This window comes from Bos grunniens, chromosome 19, assembly GCF_055505025.1.
Source record: "Bos grunniens cultivar Pamir isolate PY7600 chromosome 19, Bosgru_T2T1.0, whole genome shotgun sequence".
NCBI classification, from domain to species: Eukaryota; Metazoa; Chordata; class Mammalia; order Artiodactyla; family Bovidae; genus Bos; species Bos grunniens.
The window spans coordinates 23,214,293-23,235,231 of record NC_141183.1 but is presented as its reverse complement, the minus strand read 5'-3'; the positions used below and the strand labels follow the sequence as shown (position 1 = coordinate 23,235,231).

General features: G+C 38.5%; 2 protein-coding genes across 12 annotated transcripts in view; one reads left to right on the top strand and one right to left on the bottom strand.

The window, feature by feature from the left end:
• Positions 1-8,618, bottom strand: part of IKZF3 (IKAROS family zinc finger 3) — a 94,269-nt gene extending 85,651 nt beyond the window's left edge. Inside the window, exons 1-2 of one of the 2 annotated variants that reach the window (XM_086357836.1) lie at positions 8,325-8,618; positions 4,662-8,050 (exon numbers count right to left, since the gene is read on the bottom strand). In XM_086357836.1, the coding sequence (XP_086213962.1) occupies positions 4,662-4,668 (7 nt within the window). In that variant the 5' untranslated portion in view covers positions 4,669-8,050; positions 8,325-8,618. Of the gene's footprint in view, positions 1-4,661; positions 8,051-8,324 lie in introns of those variants that run through there. The other variant, XM_086357840.1, reaches the window with a different exon arrangement.
• ZPBP2 (zona pellucida binding protein 2) lies at positions 8,476-17,528 on the top strand. Of its 10 annotated transcripts, none has more exons than XM_086357858.1 (8): positions 8,476-8,752; positions 8,898-8,963; positions 10,111-10,236; positions 10,885-11,046; positions 12,829-13,047; positions 13,862-13,944; positions 16,213-16,320; positions 17,108-17,528. In XM_086357858.1, the coding sequence occupies exons 1-8, from the start codon at positions 8,704-8,706 to the stop codon at positions 17,219-17,221; spliced, it is 927 nt and encodes a 308-aa protein (XP_086213984.1). In that variant the 5' UTR covers positions 8,476-8,703; the 3' UTR covers positions 17,222-17,528. The 10 variants fall into 10 exon arrangements, 8 of the variants coding, with proteins under 8 accessions (XP_086213984.1, XP_086213989.1, XP_086213988.1 ...); XM_086357857.1 differs by having other exon boundaries at positions 8,478-8,752; positions 16,213-16,393; XM_086357861.1 differs by having other exon boundaries at positions 8,484-8,643.
• The last annotated feature ends 3,411 nt before the right edge of the window (positions 17,529-20,939 follow it).

The following is a 20,939-nucleotide window of genomic DNA, read 5'->3' as shown; positions in this document are numbered from 1 at the left end:
GTATTGACTCCAAATTATATTGATTTACTCTACATCACTTTGTACTCTAAGAACTTTAATTCTGGATGCAAAAGTAGATTTCAATTAAGGCTGAAAAAATTATCTCATTCAGGATCATTAGGGATTATTTTGACAGATTTTACAGCAATAATAATTAATAGTTTTATATATATATATATATATATATATACCACTTTTCAAATAATACCCCTATAATAGAAATATAATCATTGTTTCATTTCGTCTTTTTTAAAAAAGTGATTCAAAGGCCTTAGAGTCATCCTTATGATTTCTAATTATTATGAATGTGCCAGTTAATGGGAGAGTTGTATTTTCAAAAGGCTTAATAGCAGCCTACTCCATGTTCTTGTGATGTTTAGAATCTTTTTCTGCAATAACTAATGTATGTTTAACACATTCAAAAAGCATTTATTGGGTATTTACTACAGGCAGCTTCTGTGTTAATCACTCCTTTTTCACACATGGTCCAGAACCACAGCTTGAGTTAGGAGCCAATTCATACTGGTTATCTGATAAAAGACCTACCGATAATCTTTTAGTCATAAGTGTAAATACATACACTGATGACAAACTTTTAACAACGTATTAAAAAGGTATCACCAGGAAAATGTATGATAATTTTATGATACCATTCATGCATCTTACTGACTGAGAAAGTAAATTTCCCCTCATATTTGATCCATGTTTTAATGGACTAATATGTCATCCTGAAATCTGCTCATGTAAAGTTAAAAAGGTAAGGTTTAGCATTAAGTAATATGCTAGTCAAAAAATCAATAACATTTTTGTTTTCTAAGTTTTCCTTTCTGTTATACCATTTTAAATATTTAAAAATTTTTCTGAGTTCTAACAAGGAATTGCTAGCACCAATCCCTTATTCACAAAGAATAATAAAAGGTATCATAATAAAGATATTGAAAATGACTTTTAGCACCATTTTTTCCAAGTTTTTTTATGTGGACCCTTTTCTTAAATTCTTTATTAGATTTGTTACAATAATGCTTCTGATTCATGTTTTGGTTTTTTGACTGTGAGGCATATGGGATGTTAGCTCCCTGACCAGGGATCGAACCTGCACCCCTGTACTGAAAGGCAAAGTCTTAACCACTGGACCATCACCAGGGAAGTCCTTTTTGGGCACCATTTTGAAACTTTAATGCAACAAACTCTGAGGATCTTTTATGAACCAGGAACTGCTCTTTGCACTGAGTATACAAAAATAAGACATAGTTTCTGCCTTCAGAAGCTTAAAGACCAGTGGGGGAATAAACACTTAAATCGGTAAATAATTTCAATATAATTGGGAGAAGTATGCATAGTAAGGAAAGGCCCTTAGCCCAGGTGGATGGAGGTGAGGGACTGAATAGAATGACCACCAGAAAGCACCAGGAAAAGTCATGAGAAGGAGGTCCTTCATGGTGATAATGCATGAAAAGATGAGTAGGCATAACAAGGTAAAGAATGGGATGAAAATTTTAGCAAAGACATGGAAATATGAAACAGCATATTAGATTGCAGGAAACACAACCAGAAATTTTCTAAAATTATGTTCTACCAGGACCCCGTGACCTTTCTGTGGCTTTTGTTCCTTTGAATTTTATCAGTTCAACCTTCACATGTTCATAACGGAGGGCTAGTAAACCACCATCTGGAGGCTGTATCTATGTAAATATCATCCATCCAGAACAGAGAAAGGAAGCTAGAAATGAAAAAAAATGGCTACCACAAAAGCCATGTGGTGGGAAGCTGACATCAAGAAGGAGACAAAAACTACACAATAACCTGGGAATATTTAGTGTAGGGGCATTCAGCTTTGCACAGTTCAAAAACCCCATGAGAATATACTACAGAACAATATAGTACCTGATAGTCTGAATACTGAATCTGGGTCCCTAAGATAAAGTTTTCTCTTGTGGACCTCACTTATAAGGGGTCTGTGTAACAAATACTCTTAGAAAGATTTCTTCCCAATAATGTTGAAATAAAAAAGGTTTTTAAAAATATTTATTTATTTAGCTGTACTGGGTCTCAGTTGTGGCACATGAGCTTTTCTCATGGCATGTGGGATCTTCATTCCCAGACCTGGGATCGAACCTGCATCACCTGCATTGGAAGTGGGATTCTTAACCATCAGACCACCAGGGAAATCCCAAAGGTTTTATATTAAATAAGAAATATGCCAATACCTGTAAAATTTGTGAACTACCCATTTCTCAACCATCAGACAGAAGGGATATTATTACAGCACAAATAACAAAATTCAGTAACATAAAGAATCTCTGTGTAGAAAATATTCAGGATCACAAATTGGGAGAAAAGAAAACAATTCTAGTTCTCAATTTATTACATGCATTAACTCTTCATCTTTATATGACAAACTTTCTATTTCAAAAGCTTATTTCATCTGACATCTTCACACACAGAAATTCTCAATAAATGTCTGGTGATGAATGAAAAATGAATAACTTTTTAAAAAGATTTTATATTTTGAAGAAATATCGACTATATAGTTTCACATTTCACAATAAACCGTAGCATATTAATCTGGCCCCCAAATTAGGCAGAAAATAAAAGTACTTCATCAAGTATGCTTACAGTGCCAAGACATGACAGGTATACACTATAGGTCAAATTCTAAACTGGGACCAAAATATCAAAATAGTATAAAAGTATTTTATTTAAATATCAAACACATGGGCCAGATTAGCCAATCTTGAGTGGCTATAATAAACCAGATATTTTATTACACCAAATACTCTGATCCTCAAGGATGTGATGTTAGAATAGCCAAATTCACATCACTAAGCTTTCTGTTAATCTTAGTTTTTTATTTAAGTGTGAAATATTTGCATCAAGCATACCATATAACATCCATCTGCACGGATTATGAATATAATCTACTCATCTAAACTCACCTAGTGATTCAATTCTGTATTCTCTTTCCATTTATAGCCTGTACATTCCAAATAAAATTCTACACAAGTTTTCATTCCCTTTTTATTCAGCTTATCAAAAAGTCACTGTTAGGGCTTTAATATCCTGAATTATGCTATTTAGTTAATAATTTCTTTATTTCACATTAAATAAATGAATTCAGGAGTATTAACATTTATAGAGAAACATCCCAGTTTCCACTGTCTTACACTCATTCATATGTTATTCTTGAGAATGAAATGATAATGATTAAGACTAGGAAAAAACAGTGTTGGAGTATTGATCTATCACTTCACAAAAATAAACTCAGGAATTCATATGAAATAATTAAAGCCTGAGTGTTTTTTAAATTATTTTTTCTAGTGTACAACAACCTAATTTTTTTCTGTTGTTGGCCAATGAAATCTTTACATGATAAAAATTACACATCATAAACCATTTTAAAAATATTCAAAGTGTAAATTTTTAGATTTACTTTTAAACCTTGATTTAAAGCAAAAAGTTTTTCATAAGAGAAAACCCTTAAAATATTTTTCAATAATGATCATTAAATTTTTTTTTACAGAATACTAAATATGTACTGTGCATCATTTGGCGCTCTACTTAGAGGGAAAAAAACACGTATAAGTGCCAAGTCCCAAGTTTAAAATTATAAACATACCCATGTGTAAATTAAAGATTTACAATCACAGTACTGTGCTCAATTATACATGAAACAAAATTTATTTTGTGTCCTGACATATTCAATCAAGTTTTAATAACTTCATAGACCCTAGACCTAAAGCGGCCAAAGATCAAGGTATACTGGTAATAAGAGAGCCTTCAATCATTATGAAGAAAATATCCAGGCTATTGATAATTATTTATCAAGTTAACATTTTAATTAGGTGTCAGTATCTCATTTACTAATAGAATGAATACATTTCTCACAAATTCTGATTTTCTATTTTCTGATTTTCTCCAACTTGAGATGCACCTGCCATTTTCAAGGTTTTAGAAACACTTGTTGAGAAGACTGTTGAAAAGTTTAAAATAATACTGTGAAACTTTAGTTATCCCAAGGAAGTATATATATCCCAATAATACTGAAAATTTGAGGGGAAGTGAGGATAGGTTAATGACTTTAAAAACTAATTCAAATGAAACTTTTCATGTGAGCTTGATTTTTTGCTTTGAGTAAATAAGTTATTAGAAGATTGAGTACCAAGGGAAGCACAAATGCCATTACTTAAAAATTTACCTTCCCATATGACAGCATTTACCCTTAGAGGGTAAAAAAAAGTCACTTTTCATCCTAAAGAAGTCACTCAGGTTAGCCCAATTCCAATGGACATTGAAGCCATGGACGAAAAAATCATTCAAAAGGATTAGTTATTCCACCTTAGGTTTGCTGCCATTTCAGGGACACCCCATAAGTACTCCTCCTCTGCAGAATCAGAGTTGACCCCTGACAAACCCTAAGAGGTAAAACTGCGGAGAAATTATCACTGTCCAAAGTTAGGTGGGGGGTGGGGGGGGCAGGTAGCAAATGAGAGATGTATGAAAACCGACACGCTTTGCCCTCTGAAATTTACTTTTTTCAAATTTACTTTTGACAAAAGAAATAAATAGAAGCAAAACCGAGATTCAGAAGGAACTCTCTCTGCTGCGTGCACCGGTTGAGCATTTCAAAGACCCCTTAGAAAAGAAGCAGGCTGGAGGCTCACCTTCCATCTCGCCGCCGGGCTGGGCTGGAGCTGCCGCTCTGGCTACCCAGCCGCTCCACGTGCTCCTGCCGTCGCCGGGACTCAGCGCGCAGCTGGCGGGAGATTCCCAGCGCGGGGAGTCCCCGGGATCCGGCCGCTGAGTCGGCGCAGATTGAAAGGGGCAGGAGCCGGCGATCGGACTGTGCGCGGGGTTATAGCGGCGCTGGCTGGCGGCGGCTTTAAAGGACGTTCCCCGCCGAGGTATCTACCGCGCCTCCAGCCGCCTTTTGAATGTCAAAGCCGAGAACCCCAATAGGAAGGAAATGGCAAGGCAGTAAATTGTCTCCAAATGTCTATTTTAGAAGGATAATGGATAAGAGAGTAATATCACATGGAGGGAGGGAGGATCTGGATTGCTTTCTTGCAAATCTAAGTTCAAAGAGGTTTGTCTTGAGCAAAATCTGGAACTTTTGGTCTAGATTCAGGGATGATAGCCATGAATGCCATCAATGAGCACTCTATTAAATGTAATACGTTTTTCTTCCTCAACTTTTCATCTCACATAATAAAAGTTCTTGGTTCAAGTTTTCAGGAAGTGCTAAGACAGTTCCAAAGAGTGTTGGCACTTTCATCAACTCAACTTTTTCAATTTTGGAAGCAATATTCTCACTTTATTTTCCCTTTTGGAAACTGCTTGGTTTATTTCCCACCACTCACAAAACACTACACATTGTATTTATGTGTATTTATTTTCTACTACCTTACCTTCTTCCAAATAGGATCTGAGACAGCTTACAAAAATACATATATAATGTATCAGTGCTAAGAGATTAGGGTGGTAAGGGGAAGATACACTAAAGACAGTAAAATTGACTCAAAGATGTTAGTTGTACACAGAGTGAACATCTTTTCCCAACATCCTTCCCACATTATAGAGATCAAGCACACATTTGACTATAGGGAGAGGGAAGGGGAGGTGAACACATAATTTTTAAAAAACAGAATTTTTCTTCACACTAAGGTTGAAGGGACATTGTTCAGGTGAGTCCTCTTAAAGTTACCCAGTATGTTAAACATGTAAATGATTCTCAAAAAGACCATTTTGCCTTTGTTAGAAATGTATGTGGTTGGTATATACAAGTATATTTGAGACTTAAGGTTGGGCGTTCATGCATCAGAAGGCCATACCAGAGTAAACCCATTCTTATCCAGTTAAAGAATACATATTGTAATTTTATGAATTTTAGTTTATTTTAAATACGCCTTGGTATAGGAGACATATATATAGATATAGTATATAATTTTTAAATGAGTTAATAACTTGTAATGGCTTTGTTTTACGATTATGGCACCATGACAGCATCTCTATAACTTGTATGGGATGGAGTTCTACAGGATAATAACAATTTCAGAGAAATACTCTAAACACTAGGTCTAATTTTAGTATCGAAAGGGGAAATTTGTTGTTTGTTAGTTTCTAAAGGCAAAAATAGCACATCAAAAGTAGCAGAAGAGGAACTGTAAAATTTCACAGGGATGGTGTAAGGATGAATAGTTATTTGGTTATTAAAAGTTTTAGAAGGTGTTTAGCTTCCATTACAATGTTCTTTATACTTATCAATGGAATGTGTTACTACTCTGTGAATAATTAGCTCAGTATTGAGTATTTCAGACTCAAAAACGTGATACTTAAGGGGATAGATAAAAAGTAAGTGGGTAAAATAATTCATGCAGTTATTTCACCCTCAAGAAGGTAGAGCATAAATCCCCACTCCTTAAGTGTGCGATTCACTTATGGGTGTTTCTAGTGGCCTAGTGATTAGGATTCCAAGCTTTCACTGCCATGGCCTGGGTTCGATCCCTGGTCAGGGAACTGAGATCCCACAAGCCACACAAAGCACCCCACCCCCCAAAAAAGGTGTTTTTTTTTTTTAAAGAATGGTATTCACATAGTGACATCCTTCCAAAGATTACAGTATGAAAAGGTACAGGAAAGAGAGTAACTTTATATGACAGAAACCAGACAAACACTACCTCAGGCAGGTGATCAAGTTAACAACAACAGTGATATAAGGCATGTGACAGTATGTGCCCTCGATATATATTTGAATATGGTACTTCACCTCCATAGCCTTCCATCCATTAACCCTAACCTAGAGGGTTAACCTAGACTGGTTAAGCTCCAGTCTAACCTAGAGGCATTCTGCAAAGAGCCTGACCAGTTCAGATCAAGTCAATGTCATCTCAAAACCCATTAACTGTCAAGGTCATCAAAACCAAGAAATGTCTGAGAAACTGTCACCGCTAAAGAGACTTGATGACTAAATGTAACAAGGGATCCTGACTGGGATCCTGGAGCAGAAAAAGGCCATTAGGTAAAAACCAAGGAAATCTGAATCAAGTATGGACTCTATTTAATAAGGTATCAATATTGGTCATTACTTGTGAGAAAAGTATCATAACAAATGTAAGATGTTAATTATAAGGAAATAGGTGGGCATACATGAGAACTCGGTACTATCTTCGCGATTTTTCTGTAAATGTAAAACTATTCTAAAATTAAAAGTTTGTTTTAAAACAGTAGATGGATTCTTTGAACAAATCAATACTCATTTGGTTAAGTCTCTTCTTACAGTATTCAAAGTTGATCACCCAAGGGTTTACAAGGATCAATTACTTATAATTGGGAAGCTAATAAAATGCTGTGGGTTTAATGATAAACTTCCAGGGAATCAGAGATAATGCCTAAATTTGTCTTCATTATCATTACTTTAATAAGGGAACAGTTGAAACTAAACCATGAATCTAGACACGGTAACTGACAAGGGTGGATCTGACTCACCGAATCACATTTCATGGCTTATGCTATGTAGTAAAATTAACAGTGACTAAAACTGAAATCACTGACAAAGGCTGCTCCTGGACCATCTGAGATAGTCCAAGTACTGACTCGGCTCAAAGGAAATAAAACTGAAAACTCTTGATCTCACCCCAAATAATCATTCTGCACCCTGTCTGAACCTTGGGCTCTCTACCCACCAGCCTACTCAAAACCACGACTGAGGGTGTCCCGCTGCTAAGAAACAGACAATACACAGGGCTTTCCAGGCCACTAAATGAGTAGCCAAGAAGGAACCATGAAAGACACTGGCCTGGTCTCTTTTGGAGCTCGCTGATCTTGACTGAGCATCCACCCTGCAAAAAAAGCATCTGGAGATCTTGCCTTTCAACTGGGCTTGTGTTTTTGTTTTTGTTAAAGCAGGCTTACTTCACAACCCCGGATACATTTGCAAGTGGAGTCTCTCAACATCGTATGATGCTGGAAGTTGACAATGAAGGTTAAACGTTCCTCTAGAGTGCAAAGCCCTGGAGACGCCTTGTTGGTGCACTACTTCTTCAGGTTCTTCATTCTGTGGGTTAGAACACAGGTGGGTGAAAACTGGGAGTTAGGAATTTGAAAAGGATTATGCACACAGTTCCAGACAATTCATAAGAAAGGCATAGGGAATTCGCACGCGGGGCTCTCTGCTTCCTGTGAAGTGGAAGCTTCTCCTTCCTCAGATCCTAATGTAATCTCATCCCCTATCCGCCCTATCCCATGGCGCCCACCGTGTTCCTCTCATCGATTTCTTCAGCTTCTAGACTAAGGAAATGACTAAAACGCCAAGGCTTTTCTTCTCTCACCGATTGCCCAGAGAACGAAGCGAACAAGAGCGCGGGAAAATGGCGCCAGGTTGGAGGCGCGAAGCACCGGAAGCATCCGCATGACAGCGACCGCGTGCGCGCGAGGGGCGGGGCGCTCGTCTCCTGTGCACCTGCCAAGGCCCTGCCCTCTACACACGCCCCGCCCCCAGCCCCATCCGCGCGCGACAGGCCGCGGAGCACTCTCGCGCTCTCCTCCGCGTCCGCTCCCTTTGTAGCTACGCACGGTAGAGGGAGCGGACCCTGGCGGTTTGCTCCGCTCGGTGGAGGAGAGATGGGGAGGCGTGGCGCTGGGGCTGAGGTAGGAAGGAGCCCGCCCCTCGACGCCTAACCCTCCCGCGACGCTAGCCCCTGAGTCGTGATGCGAGCGTGGGTCCTACTCTCCGCGGTGCTCTGGTACCTCACAGGAGGTGGGGCTCCTCCCGCCCGGCCCCCAGGCTTCCCGCAGCTTCCCGGTCCAGCCTCCCAGCTTCGCCCCGCCCCGCCCCAGTCTGAGCTCCGGCTCCGCTTCCACTTGGTCAGTGGGTTCTCGTTTTTTTTTTTTTTCCTCCGCAGTTGGATGGCAGCGTAATTCCGAACGCACTGAGAAAGGCTTCATTTATGGCAAGCCGGGACACCCAGGTAATGAGGACCTCTTCACTCGCAGAGTCCATCCGAAGAGCCGGGGGCCCCGTGGCTCTGCTGAGGTTTTTCCCGAGCAAGGAAATGGAGCAAAAATGTATAGAACGTCTACTGTGTGCTCTGCACTTCCTGGAGGTTGTTTCATCCTTACAGCAACGCCACTGCGCCTCAGTTGCGTAAAGAAGAATCTCGCCTAAAGAAGCACGGCTCGTGAGGAGCTAAGATTCAATTTATAGCTCTTTCTCTGATACCACCTCTCTTCAGAATGTCCCTGCTGCTTTGCAACCTGCGAGACCAGCTCAGAGGAGTGATTTCCAGGGCTGGAAGTCCCTCTGTTTGGAATGTCCTTATCCCTTCATTAACTAGAACTCCTACACATCATTTCCGGCTCAGCTTAAATGTCATTTGTCACTGTGATAAAACTTTCACACTCTCCCCAAGGAAAATTAGTCACACAGCTAACTTTAGATGACTTTGGGCCGGTTCGTAGCATTGGTTAGATTTGGAATTGCTCCGTTTTTGGAGCCCCTCCCGCTCCGTGCCACCGCCGAATTGTGGTACAGTATCTTCTTTATAGGTTCAGAGCCCGGTGTTCAGCAGGCTTTATAATTAGTATCTTGTGGGGCAGTATTGTTCAAAGCACATTGTTGCTGCTTCCATCAAATCCGAGATAGAGTAGGAATTGCAGAAAATCTTCCTTATGTGTCCCACATAGACTGAATTATTGTTCCTTGTTAGGAGCTAAATATCACATTTGCCTTGGGGATGATAATGATCATCTTTAAAATAGTTTTACAAGCAAAAAGATTCTTTTCTCATCTTTAAGTTGATTCTACCAACGCTTCAAAATTTTTTGATTCTCGTTCTTCTGAATCTGTACATTAAAATGTATTATGTACACTTTTATAAACACTATATTATCACAGAAAAAAAAATAATGACTTTCTGGCAGTCTAGAGTTTTAAAAGTCTATGAGAAGTAAAAAGGACTTTAGTTTTCCACATGTTATAATGATATGCTGATTTTTAAAACCGTGAAATCCAAAGAGAACTAATCAAAGTAACTTTGGGACAAAATGGTAGGAAGTGTGTTTATTAATTTAAATTTTGCTATATAATGTAGTTATATACTGTTTTATTTGTCATAGTGAAAGTATATGTAAAATTACATCACAACAGCCCAGTCCTTGTCTGTATGGACTTTAAACGTGCCGAAAAAGAAACAGTGGACCCCACATATTTATGGGTTGGGCCTAATGAAAAGCAATTATCAGGTAAGTTATTTGATTTTAATATCTTCTTTTTTTAATGATGCAAACCTTTTTTTAGAAAAGCACTATTATTTATGAGAATGAAAAAGTTGTAACTTAAAATACTGACATTTCACTTACTCAGTATTTAGACAGTCATAACCTGGTCTGTGCCTTATTTTCTCCTTATTCATAAAACTGAAGCAATAATTTTTGTACCTTTCCTCCCAAAGCCTTATTAGTTCAGAAGTTTTTATAGAACCTAAAATTTATCTTTGCAGCATCTGTGATAGGAAATGAGGTAACTAATTTGTAATTTTTCATGATGTTAGAAGGGTGTCTTAGAATGTAAGGATTATTAATTTCTATCTTATGTGAAATTGCATCATACTATAAGGTACTATAATCTCATTTACTGAATTACTGGTATAAATCAATTGAAATTAGATGCCAAGAATTGAATTAAAGAAAACCAAAATATATTTCAAAAGTGTACTTATCATGTGGTTTTCCATGGAGTAATACAGCAGAATTAAGACTTTGTTGAATTCTTGAAGTTAAAATTGTCCGTTAATTTATAAGTCTTCATATGTATTAGTAACCCCAAGTTTACTAAATAGTGTTTGAATTGTTACATGTTAGATAACAAACTCATTTACTCTTTCTGTTTAGGAAGTAATAGAATAAATATAACTAATACAGGAAAGCTGACGGTGAAAGACTTTCTGGAGCCTTTGTCTGGACTTTATACATGCAGTTTTTCTTATAAGACTATCAAAGCAGAAACTCAAGAAGAAAAGATAGTAAAGCAGAGATATGACTTTATGATCTTTGGTAAGAATATAAGCACATTTTAACTTATACATTTAGTTTGGATCAGAATTAAGTATATGGTTTCTTCATTTAGTGTAAATGAGTCTGTTATATATAATCGGTATGGCTTATAGAGTATTTTAAATGTGGCTGGTTCCAAATAGGAAAAGGAGTATGTTAAGGCTGTGTATTGTCACCCTGCTTATTTAACTTATATGCAGAGTACATCATGAGAAACGCTGGGCTGGAGGAAGCACAAGATGGAATCAAGGTTGCCGGGAGAAATATCAATAACCTCAGATATGCAGATGACACCACCCTTATGGCAAAAAGTGAAGAAGAACTGAAGAGCCTCTTGATGAAAGAGGAGAGTGAAAAAGTTGGCTAAAGCCCAACATTCAGAAAACTAAGATCATGGCATCCAGTCCCATCACTTCATGGCAAATAGATGGGGAAACAGTGGCTGACTTTATTTTTGAGGGCTCCAAAGTCACTGCAGTTGGTGATTGCAGCCATGAAATTAAAAGACACTTACTTCTTGGAAGGAAACTTATGACCAACTTAGACAACATATTATAAAGCAGAGACATTACTTTGTCAACAAAGGTCCGTCTAGTCAAGGCTATGGTTTTCCCATTGGTCATGTATGGATATGAAAGTTGCACTATAAAGAAGGCTAAGCACTGAAGAATTGATGCTCTTGAACTGTGGTGTTGGAGAAGACTCTTGAGAGTCCCTTGGACTGCAAGGAGATCCAACCAGTCCATCCTAAAGCAGATCAGTCCTGGGTGTTCATTGGAAGGACTGATGTTGAAGCTGAAACTCCAATACTTTGGCCACCTGATGTGAAGAGCTGACTCATTTGAAAAGACCCTGATGCTGGGAAAGATTGAGGGCAGAAGGAGAAGGGGACAACAGAGGATGAGATGTTTGGATGGTATCACCGACTCAATGGACATGGGTTTGGGTAGACTCCAGGAGTTGGTGATGGACAAAGAGGCCTGGTGTGCTGCGATTCATAGGGTCACAAAGAGTCGGACACAACTGAGTGACTGAACTGAACTGAAATGTGTCTGACCAAGGAACCTCAAATTGACATCAAAATAGTGTGTCCTAAATAATCCTCTTTCAGCCTCCCACTTCTCACTGTCTAGGTATGCAGGCACAATCAGCATTATCACAGTTTTGCTAGGTAATTTAAAAATTGATGTTTAATTCCATAAAAGCAAATTAATGATCCTTTTCCCTGGATACTGCTGACACCAATGATACTTCTGTAAACTAAGACTCTCCCCACCAAAATCTTATTTTTTTCTTGATACTTTTAACTTACATATATAGGGCACCCACAGAAGCTATATCTTCTCTTGTACTGAGTATATAATGTATCAGACAAAATAACTTTTTTCGTTAAAGTCATTAGTTTTACATCTCTTCATGAGGACAAATTGTTAAAACATTTTGTGCTCAGTTGCTCAGTCATGTCTGACTCTTGGAGATCCCATCGACTGTAGCCTGCCAGGCTCCTCTGTCCATGGGATTCTCCAGGCAAGAATACTGGAGTGGGTTGCCATTTCCTTCTTCAGGGGAATCTTCCTTACCCAGGGATCGAACCTGCATCTACTTGCGTCTCCCACATTGGCCACTCCTGCGCTGTGCCACCTGAGAAGCCCTTAAAACATTTGATTAGATAAATTAAGCTTCTTTGGTGGTTTGTAAGATTGATGGTATTTAATATTACATGTTATTTGGAAATTGATGCTAGGCACAATTGTTTTATTCTCATCTTTTTTTTTTTTAAAGCCTATCGGGAACCTGACTATTCATATCAGATGGCTGTACGTTTTACCACAAAATCTTGTGTAGGAAAATATAATGATCTGCTTTTTCGAGTCCTGAAGAAAATCTTGGATAATTTAATCTTTGATTTGTCATGCCATATCATAGAACCATCATATAAATGCCATTTTGTTAAAGTTCCAAAACATGGCCTCATTCATGAGCTATTTATAGCCTTTCAAGGTAAAAAATTTTAATATTTCTTTAAATTCATGAGTTTAATCTTATTACAGAATTAATTACCATATTAGTATGAGAAATAAGTAGTAGGCTTTAAATGCTTGTTAAGCACTAAAATCTACTGTTGTCCTTAGCCTGATTGTGGTTTTAAAAATTAACACATTAATTATTTGCCTTCAACTATGATATATCAGGAAAAGCCAATGGCACCCCACTCCAGTACTCTTGCCTGGAAAAATCCCATGGACAGAGGAGCCTGGTAGGCTGTAGTCCATTGAGTCGCTAAGAGTCGGACACAACTGAGTGACTTCACTTTCACTTTTCACTTTCCTGCATTGGAGAAGGAAATAGCGACCACTCCAGTGTTCTTGCCTGGAGAATCCCAGGGACGGGGAGCCTGGTGGGCTGCCGTCTATGGGGTCTCGCAGAGTCGGACACGACTGCAGTGACTTAGCAGCATGATATATATTGTTGCCTATTTTTGAGAAGTCAATAGCATTTTATAAATATGGCCTTTAACTATGCAGCTAATATTTAAGTTATAACTTCTTATAGAATTTTAAATTGAGAACTTGACAAAAGGGGGAAACCAAACCAAATTTATTTCTATTCATTTTAAAGCCTTGTAGTTACCTCCATTAGCCCCCAGATGGAGTGAAATCATAATGTATAAAGTATTCAAATTGTGCACCTTTCTAGGATTACATAGATTAAACACATGCACACATGTATACTGAATTCAGCATTTGGAACGTTCTTGGAATGTTTGGAACTTTTTGGAATTGTTTTGTGAAGATGTCATTTTTCCCCCCTCCAGTTAATCCTTTTGCACCAGGGTGGAAAGGTACATGCAATGAGTCTACTGACTGTGAAGATACCACTAATCATAATATCCTCCAGGTGAGAATTTCAGTGTAGGGGGAAAGTATCTGAATAGTAAACAAAGCTGTTTAAAAACTTAAGCATGAAATATTACTGATATTAGTTTCAGTTTTATAAACTGAGATTGTGAGAGTCTTAGCTATTTTAAAATGTTTTGTCTTGGAATAGTATGTTTGGAATATTATATAACTCCCCAGGTTAATATTATGTATTTTTCTTATGATAGAAGAAGGATGGATCACTGGTCTTTGTTCTCCAAATGTAACCAAGCAGCAGCTTGAAAAACAGCTTTACAGGGCTTCCTTGGTGGCTCAATGGTAAAGAATTCACCTGCCAATACAGGAGACACAGGTTTGATCCCTGATCCAGGAAGACTCCACATGCTATGGATTCTGAAAGAGATGGGCATACCAGACTACCTGACCTGTCTCTTGAGAAACCTGTATGCAGGTCAGGAAGCAACAGTTAGAACTGGACATGGAACAACAGACTGGTTCCAAATAGGAAAAGGAGTACGTCAAGGCTGTGTATTGTCACCCTGCTTATTTAACTTATATGCAGAGTACATCATGAGAAACGCTGGGCTGGAAGAAGCTCAAGCTGGAATCAAGATTGCAGGAAAAATATCAATAACCTCAGATATGCAGATGACACCAGCCTTACGGCAGAAAGCAAAGAAGAACTAAAGAGCCTCTTAATGAAAGTGAAAGAGAAGAGTGAAAAAGTTGGCTTAAAACTCAACATTCAGAAAACTAAGATCATGGCATCTGGTCCCATCACTTCACAGCAAGTAAATGGCAAACAATTGAAACAGAGACTTTATTTTTTGGGGCTCCAAAATCACTGCAGATAGTGACTGCAGCCATGAAATTAAAAGACGCTTACTCCTTGGAAGGAAAGTTGTGACCAACCTAAATAGCATATTGAAAAGCAGAGACATTACTTTGCCAACAAAGGTTCATCTAGTCAAGGCTATGGTTTTTCCTGTGGTCATGTATGGATGTGAGAGTTGGACTGTGAAGAAAGCTGAGCGCTGGAGAATTGATGCTTTTGAACTGTGGTGTTGGAGAAGACTCTTGAGAGTCCCATGGACTTCAAGGAGATCCAACCAGTCCATTCTAAAGGAGATCAGTCCTGGGTGTTCTTTGGAAGGAATGATGCTAAAGCTGAAACTCCAGTACTTTGGCCACCTCATGCGAAGAGTTAACTCATTGGAAAAGACTCTGATGCTAGGAGGGATTGAGGGCAGGAGGAGAAGGGGACGACAGAGGATGAGATGGCTGAATGGCATCAGCAACTCGATGGACGTGAGTTTGAGTGAACTCCGGGAGTTGGTGATGGACAGGGAGGCCTGGCGTGCTGCGATTCATGGGGTCGCAAAGAGTCGGACATGACTGAGTGACAAACTGAACTGAACTGAACTGAGGCCTCTGCACCACAATTACTGAGCCTGTGCTCTAGAGCTTAGGAGCCGCAACTATTTAGCTCACGTGCTGCCACTACTGAAGGCCCTGCGCCCTTGAGCCCAAGCACCGCAACAAGACAAGCCACCACAATGAGAAACCCATGCACTGCAACTAGAGAGTGGCCCCCACTCTCTGCAGCTGGAGAAAAGACTGCCCAGCAATGAGGACCCAGCACAGCCAAAAATAAATAATTTCAAAAAAATGAACAGCCTTATAAAAATAAATAAATAATGAACAGCCTTATAATCATGTCATTCTAGGTTAAAACAATTGGTTTTTCCAAAACTGTGTCTTTATTGATCATGATAGTTGCTCTCTCCTCTGCCTTATTTCAGGCTCAGGACATAGTCTAAAAAAATACCTTCATTCTCCTCCTCTAGTCCTTAAGCCCATACCCTTAACATTGTGCATGGTTTATGGGTTATTATTAGTTACTATTTAAGCCCTGTGCTCAAAAAATAAAATTTACACCATTAGTCTGTAATGCTAATTAAAGTTTTGGTTTCCATCTTGTGTGGCTCTTTGGAGTCAGAAACAATCAACTCCCAGTTATCTACATATGGGATAGACATGCTGCAAATAATTCAAAACAAGTGCTTTTTAACCTCATTTTAATTCTTCTTAACTGTTGTACATAAAAACTGACAATAATTGATAAGTTCAGGCTAAACTAATTTTGGTATTAACATGCAACTTTTCAGGAATTCATCTGTTGTGTAAAGCAGTGCCATGCTTGTATTACGTTTCATTGCCTCTGATATAGGAGAAGAAATTTGGTTCACAGTTTAGTAATTGTACTTCTCTCTGGTGTTAATCTTAGGCAAGAAATCGAATAGAAGAATTTTTCCGGAGCCAAGCATATATTTTCAACCATGATCTAAATAAAACTCTACCAGCCATGCATTTTGTGGATCACAGTTTTCAGATAGTACGTATGGATAGCTGTCGTCCAGGCTTTGGAAAAAATGAAGGTCTACACAGCAATTGCGCTACCTGTTGTGGTAATTATAAAATATACATATCTAGTTATTTAAGTTATATAGTCAGAATTCTCTTAGCATAATTGAATTGAATATTTATAGTGATTTTCTTACCAAAGAAAGGTATTTAGTTAAAGGGAAGTAAAAATTCGAAGCCCAAATTTCTAAACATAGTTATCTTCATGGATATTAATTCTGCCTAGTATAATCTTTTGTATTACAAAATATCTCTATAGCATTCTGACTTGAGGTACTGTACTATGAAAGGAAACAAAATGGCCCTGCTGGGAAATTAGAAATAGGAACTAGAAAACAAGAAATAGGAACTCATAAATGGAGCAATGCACAAGTTATTGGAAGATGCTACTAAAGGAAAAAGTAGCTAAGATTCTAACTTTCTTTTACAGTGTTACCTAAGATCACCAGATAACAATATTTAAAACTCATAAACAGGGAGTTCCCTGACAGTCCAGTGGTTAGGACTCCACTTTCACTGCCATGGCTCCGAGTTTAATCCGTGGTTGGGGAACTAAGATCCTACAACCTGCTCAGCAGAGCCAAGAAAAAAAAACAACTCATAAATAATCTTCCACAGTTTAATTGGTTGAACATTACTGGTAGTAGAACATAGATATAGAATGTCAGTGGTGTGACATTGATGGCAATTTGTATTATTGGTATAAAATACCCTTAACTGAAATTATAATATCTGTTCCATTGTATTTTCCTCTGCAGTGGTTTGTAGTCCTGGGACTTTTAGTCCTGATGTTGATGTTACATGTCAGACCTGCATTTCCGTCCAAATCTACGGAGCTAAATCATGCCAGTAAATTTCAACATGAAGACTAGGGGTGAAAGCATCATTACTTGCTTGTGGAGGTGGAAGACATAAGATGATTTGTTCACATCCCAAAGTGTCATAGATATTTTCATTAAGGAAGAGCAGTAAGACCAAAACATTGGAAAACGTACATTGTAAAAACCGTAAAAAGATAGTCAACATGGTATTTCTAAGAAGGCATTTAATCTCAGTGGATGATTTTTAATGAAATATGTTTTGTTGCTTACAAACAATCTTGTTTCTTTGTACCTAAAACTATGTTAAGGTCAAGAAGAGTAGGCGAGTATAATATAATAAAATTTTGTACTTTCCATATATTATTTTGTTTGATATCACTCATATGATATAAAGGCATATGTATTACCTTTATAATTAGAACCAAAAAAGTTATTTCTTCTACTCTCTTTGCTTTTAGTCTATTTACTTTAGAATAATAGATTTTATTTTTTAGTATAGAGTTAGGGTTACAGAAAAATTGAGCAGATATTACACAGAGTTCCATATGCCCGCTTCGGCCCACACCCTCACCCCTCCCAGTTTCCCCTATTAGTAGCATCTCGCATTAGCATGATACATTTGTTATGATTAATGAACCAATGTCAATACATTATTATCAACTATAGTTAGTAGTTTATATTAAGGTTCATTCTGCGTGTTGTATAGTCCTGTGGGTTTTGACAAGTATATACTGACATGTGTCCACCCCTACAGTTTCACACAGAACAGTTCCACCACCCTTAAAATGCCCTCTGTTTTATCTACTCTTCTCTCTCTCTTACCCCACAGCCCTTGCCAACCACCAGTCTTGTTCCTGTCTCTACAGTTCTGCCTTTCCCAAAGTAGATTAAACTTAGGGCCATGCAGTGTGTAGACTTTCCAGACTGGCTTCTCTCACTTACCAATATTCATTTAAGATTCCTCCATGTCACTGTATGGCTTTGATAGATCATTTTTTATTGCTGACTAATATTCCATATCATGGGTGTATAAAGGACATCTTGATTGCTTCACGTTTTTGATGATTATGAATAAAATTGCTATAAATCTTTGTGTACAGGTGTTTGTATGGACATGAGTTTTCAAATCAATTCGTAAATGCCTAGGAGCGTGATTGCTGGGTTGTATGGGAAGATAATGTCTAGTTTTGTAAGAAATTTCCAAACTGTGTCCCAAATGGGTTTACCATTTTACATTTCCACCGCAATGGATGTTTCTTGTTGTTCCTCGTCTTCACCAGCTTTTGGTATTTTAAGTTTTTTTTTATTTTGGCTATTCTATTAGGTATTAGTGATAGTTCATTATTGTTTTAATTTTAAATCCCCTAATGACATCTGGTCTCTGCATTATTTCATGTGTTTATTTGTCATCTGTGTATCTATCATTTAAATCTTTCTCCTTGTTTTTATTGAATTTTTCATTCACATTGTTGAGTTCCAAGAGTTCTTTGTATATTTTAGATACAGATTCTTATCAGATATGTGTTTCTCCAATTTTGTGGTTTGTCTCTTCTTCTCACAATGACTTTTACTGAGCAGAAGTTTTTAATTTTAATAAAATCCAGTTTACCAATTTTGGGCTTCCCTGGTAGCTCACTGGTAAAGAATCCCCCTGGGGATTCATTGGTTCAGTCCCTGGTCTGGGAAGATCCTACATGCTGTGGAGCAACTAAGCCCACGCACCCCAACTATTGAGCCTGTGCTCTAGAGCCCAGGGACCCGCAACTGCCGAGCCCTTACGCTGCACCTACGGAAGCCTGTGTGCCCTGGAGCCCACGTTCAGCAACAGGAGAGGCCACTGCAACGAGAAGCCTACACACTGCAACTGGAGAGCAGCCCCCGCTCGCCCCAGCTAGAGAAAAGCCTGGGCAACAGGAAGACCCAGTGTAGCCAAAAATAAATAAAAGTATAGTTTACCAATATTTTTCCGTAGATCATGCTTTTTATGTTATATCTACAAACTCATCACCAAGCCCAAAGTCATGTAGTTTGCTCCTGTTGTATTTAAGAAGTTATTTAGTTTCATGATTTACATTTAGTCTAAGATGAATTAGTTTTTGTGAAAAATGTAAGTTGTATGTTTAGATTTTTTTTCTTTTGCCTATGGATGGTTCCAGCACCATTTGTTGAAAAGACTGTCCTTCCTCCATTGAATTGCCCTTGCTCCTTTGCCAAAGGTCAGTTGACTACATTTGTGTGGGTCTATGTCTGGGTTCCCTATTTATTCATGTAATCTTTCCTCAGTATGGTTCAGTTCAGTTCAGTCGCTCAGTTGTGTCCGACTCTTTGCGACCCCATGAATTGCAGCACACCAGGCCTCACTGTCCATCACCAACTCCCGGAGTTCACTCAAACTCATGTCCATCAAGTCGGTGATGCCATCCAGCCATCTCATCCTGTGTTGTCCCCTTCTCCTCCTGCCCCCAATCCCTCCCAGCAACAGAGTCTTTTCCGATGAGTCAAGTCTTCACATGAGGTGGCCAAAGTACTGGAGTTTCAGCTTCAGCATCATTTCTTCCAAAGAACACCCAGGACTGATCTACCTTGATTACTGTATAGTAAGGCTTACATTTGGTTGGTATCAGTCCCCTGACTTAGTTCTTCCTCAGTATGGTGGTTAGTTATCGTCTTTTGCCTTTTTATATAAACTTTTAAAAAATTTTTATTCATTATTTGGCTCTGCTGGATCTTCATTGCTTCACACAGGTTCTCTAGTTGCAGCAAGTGGGGGCTACTCACCAGTTGTGATGCTTGGGCTTCTCACTGCAGTGGCTTCTCTTGTTGCAAAGCATAGGCTCCAGGCACTCAGGCTTCAGTAGTTGTGGCACACTGGCATAGTTGCTCTGTGGCTTGTGGGATCTTCTTGGACCAGGGATTGAACCCATGTCCCCTGCCTGGGCAGGTGGATTCATAACCACTGGACCACCAGGGAAGTCTATGGTCTTGTATTTTTAATTTCAAATTCCAAGTGTTTATTGCTGGTATTTAGGAAGACAATTAACTTTTGTATATTAACCTTACATCCTATGATCTTTCTCTAATTGCTATTAATTCCAGGAGGTTTTTTGTAGTTTCTTTGAGATTTTCTACTTAGACAACCGTGTCATCTGCAAACAAAACAGTTTTATTTCTTCCTTCCAATCTGTATATCTATTACTTCCTTATCTAATCTTACTGCATTAGCTAGCACTTCCAGTATGACATTGAATAGTAACAGTGAGTGGGCACATCCTTGTCTTGTTTCTAATCTTTGAGAGAAAGCATCCAGTTTCTCACTATTACATGTGATGTTAGGTATAGTTTTTTTTTTTAATAGATGTTCTTTGTTAAGTTGAGGAAGTTCTCTAGTCCTCTGTTTGATTGATATATGATATTTCCATCTTTAGTCTGTTGATGTTGATAGATAAATTGATTTTCAAATGTTGGAACTATTCTTCTGTATTCAGAATAAATCGTTTTTAGTCATCGCTTCAGTTCAACGTTCAGTCGTGTCTGACTCTTTTTAAACCCATGGACTGCAGCACACCAGGCCTCCCTGCCCATCACCCAACTCCCGGAGTTCACTCAAACTCATGTCCGTTGAGTCAGTGATGCCATCCAACCGTCTCATCCTCTGTTGTCCCCTTCTCCTCCTGCCTTCAATCTTTCCCAGCATCAGGATGTTTTCCAGTGAGTCAGTTCTTTGCATCAGGTGGCCAAAGTATTGGACTTTCAGCTTCAGCATCAGTCC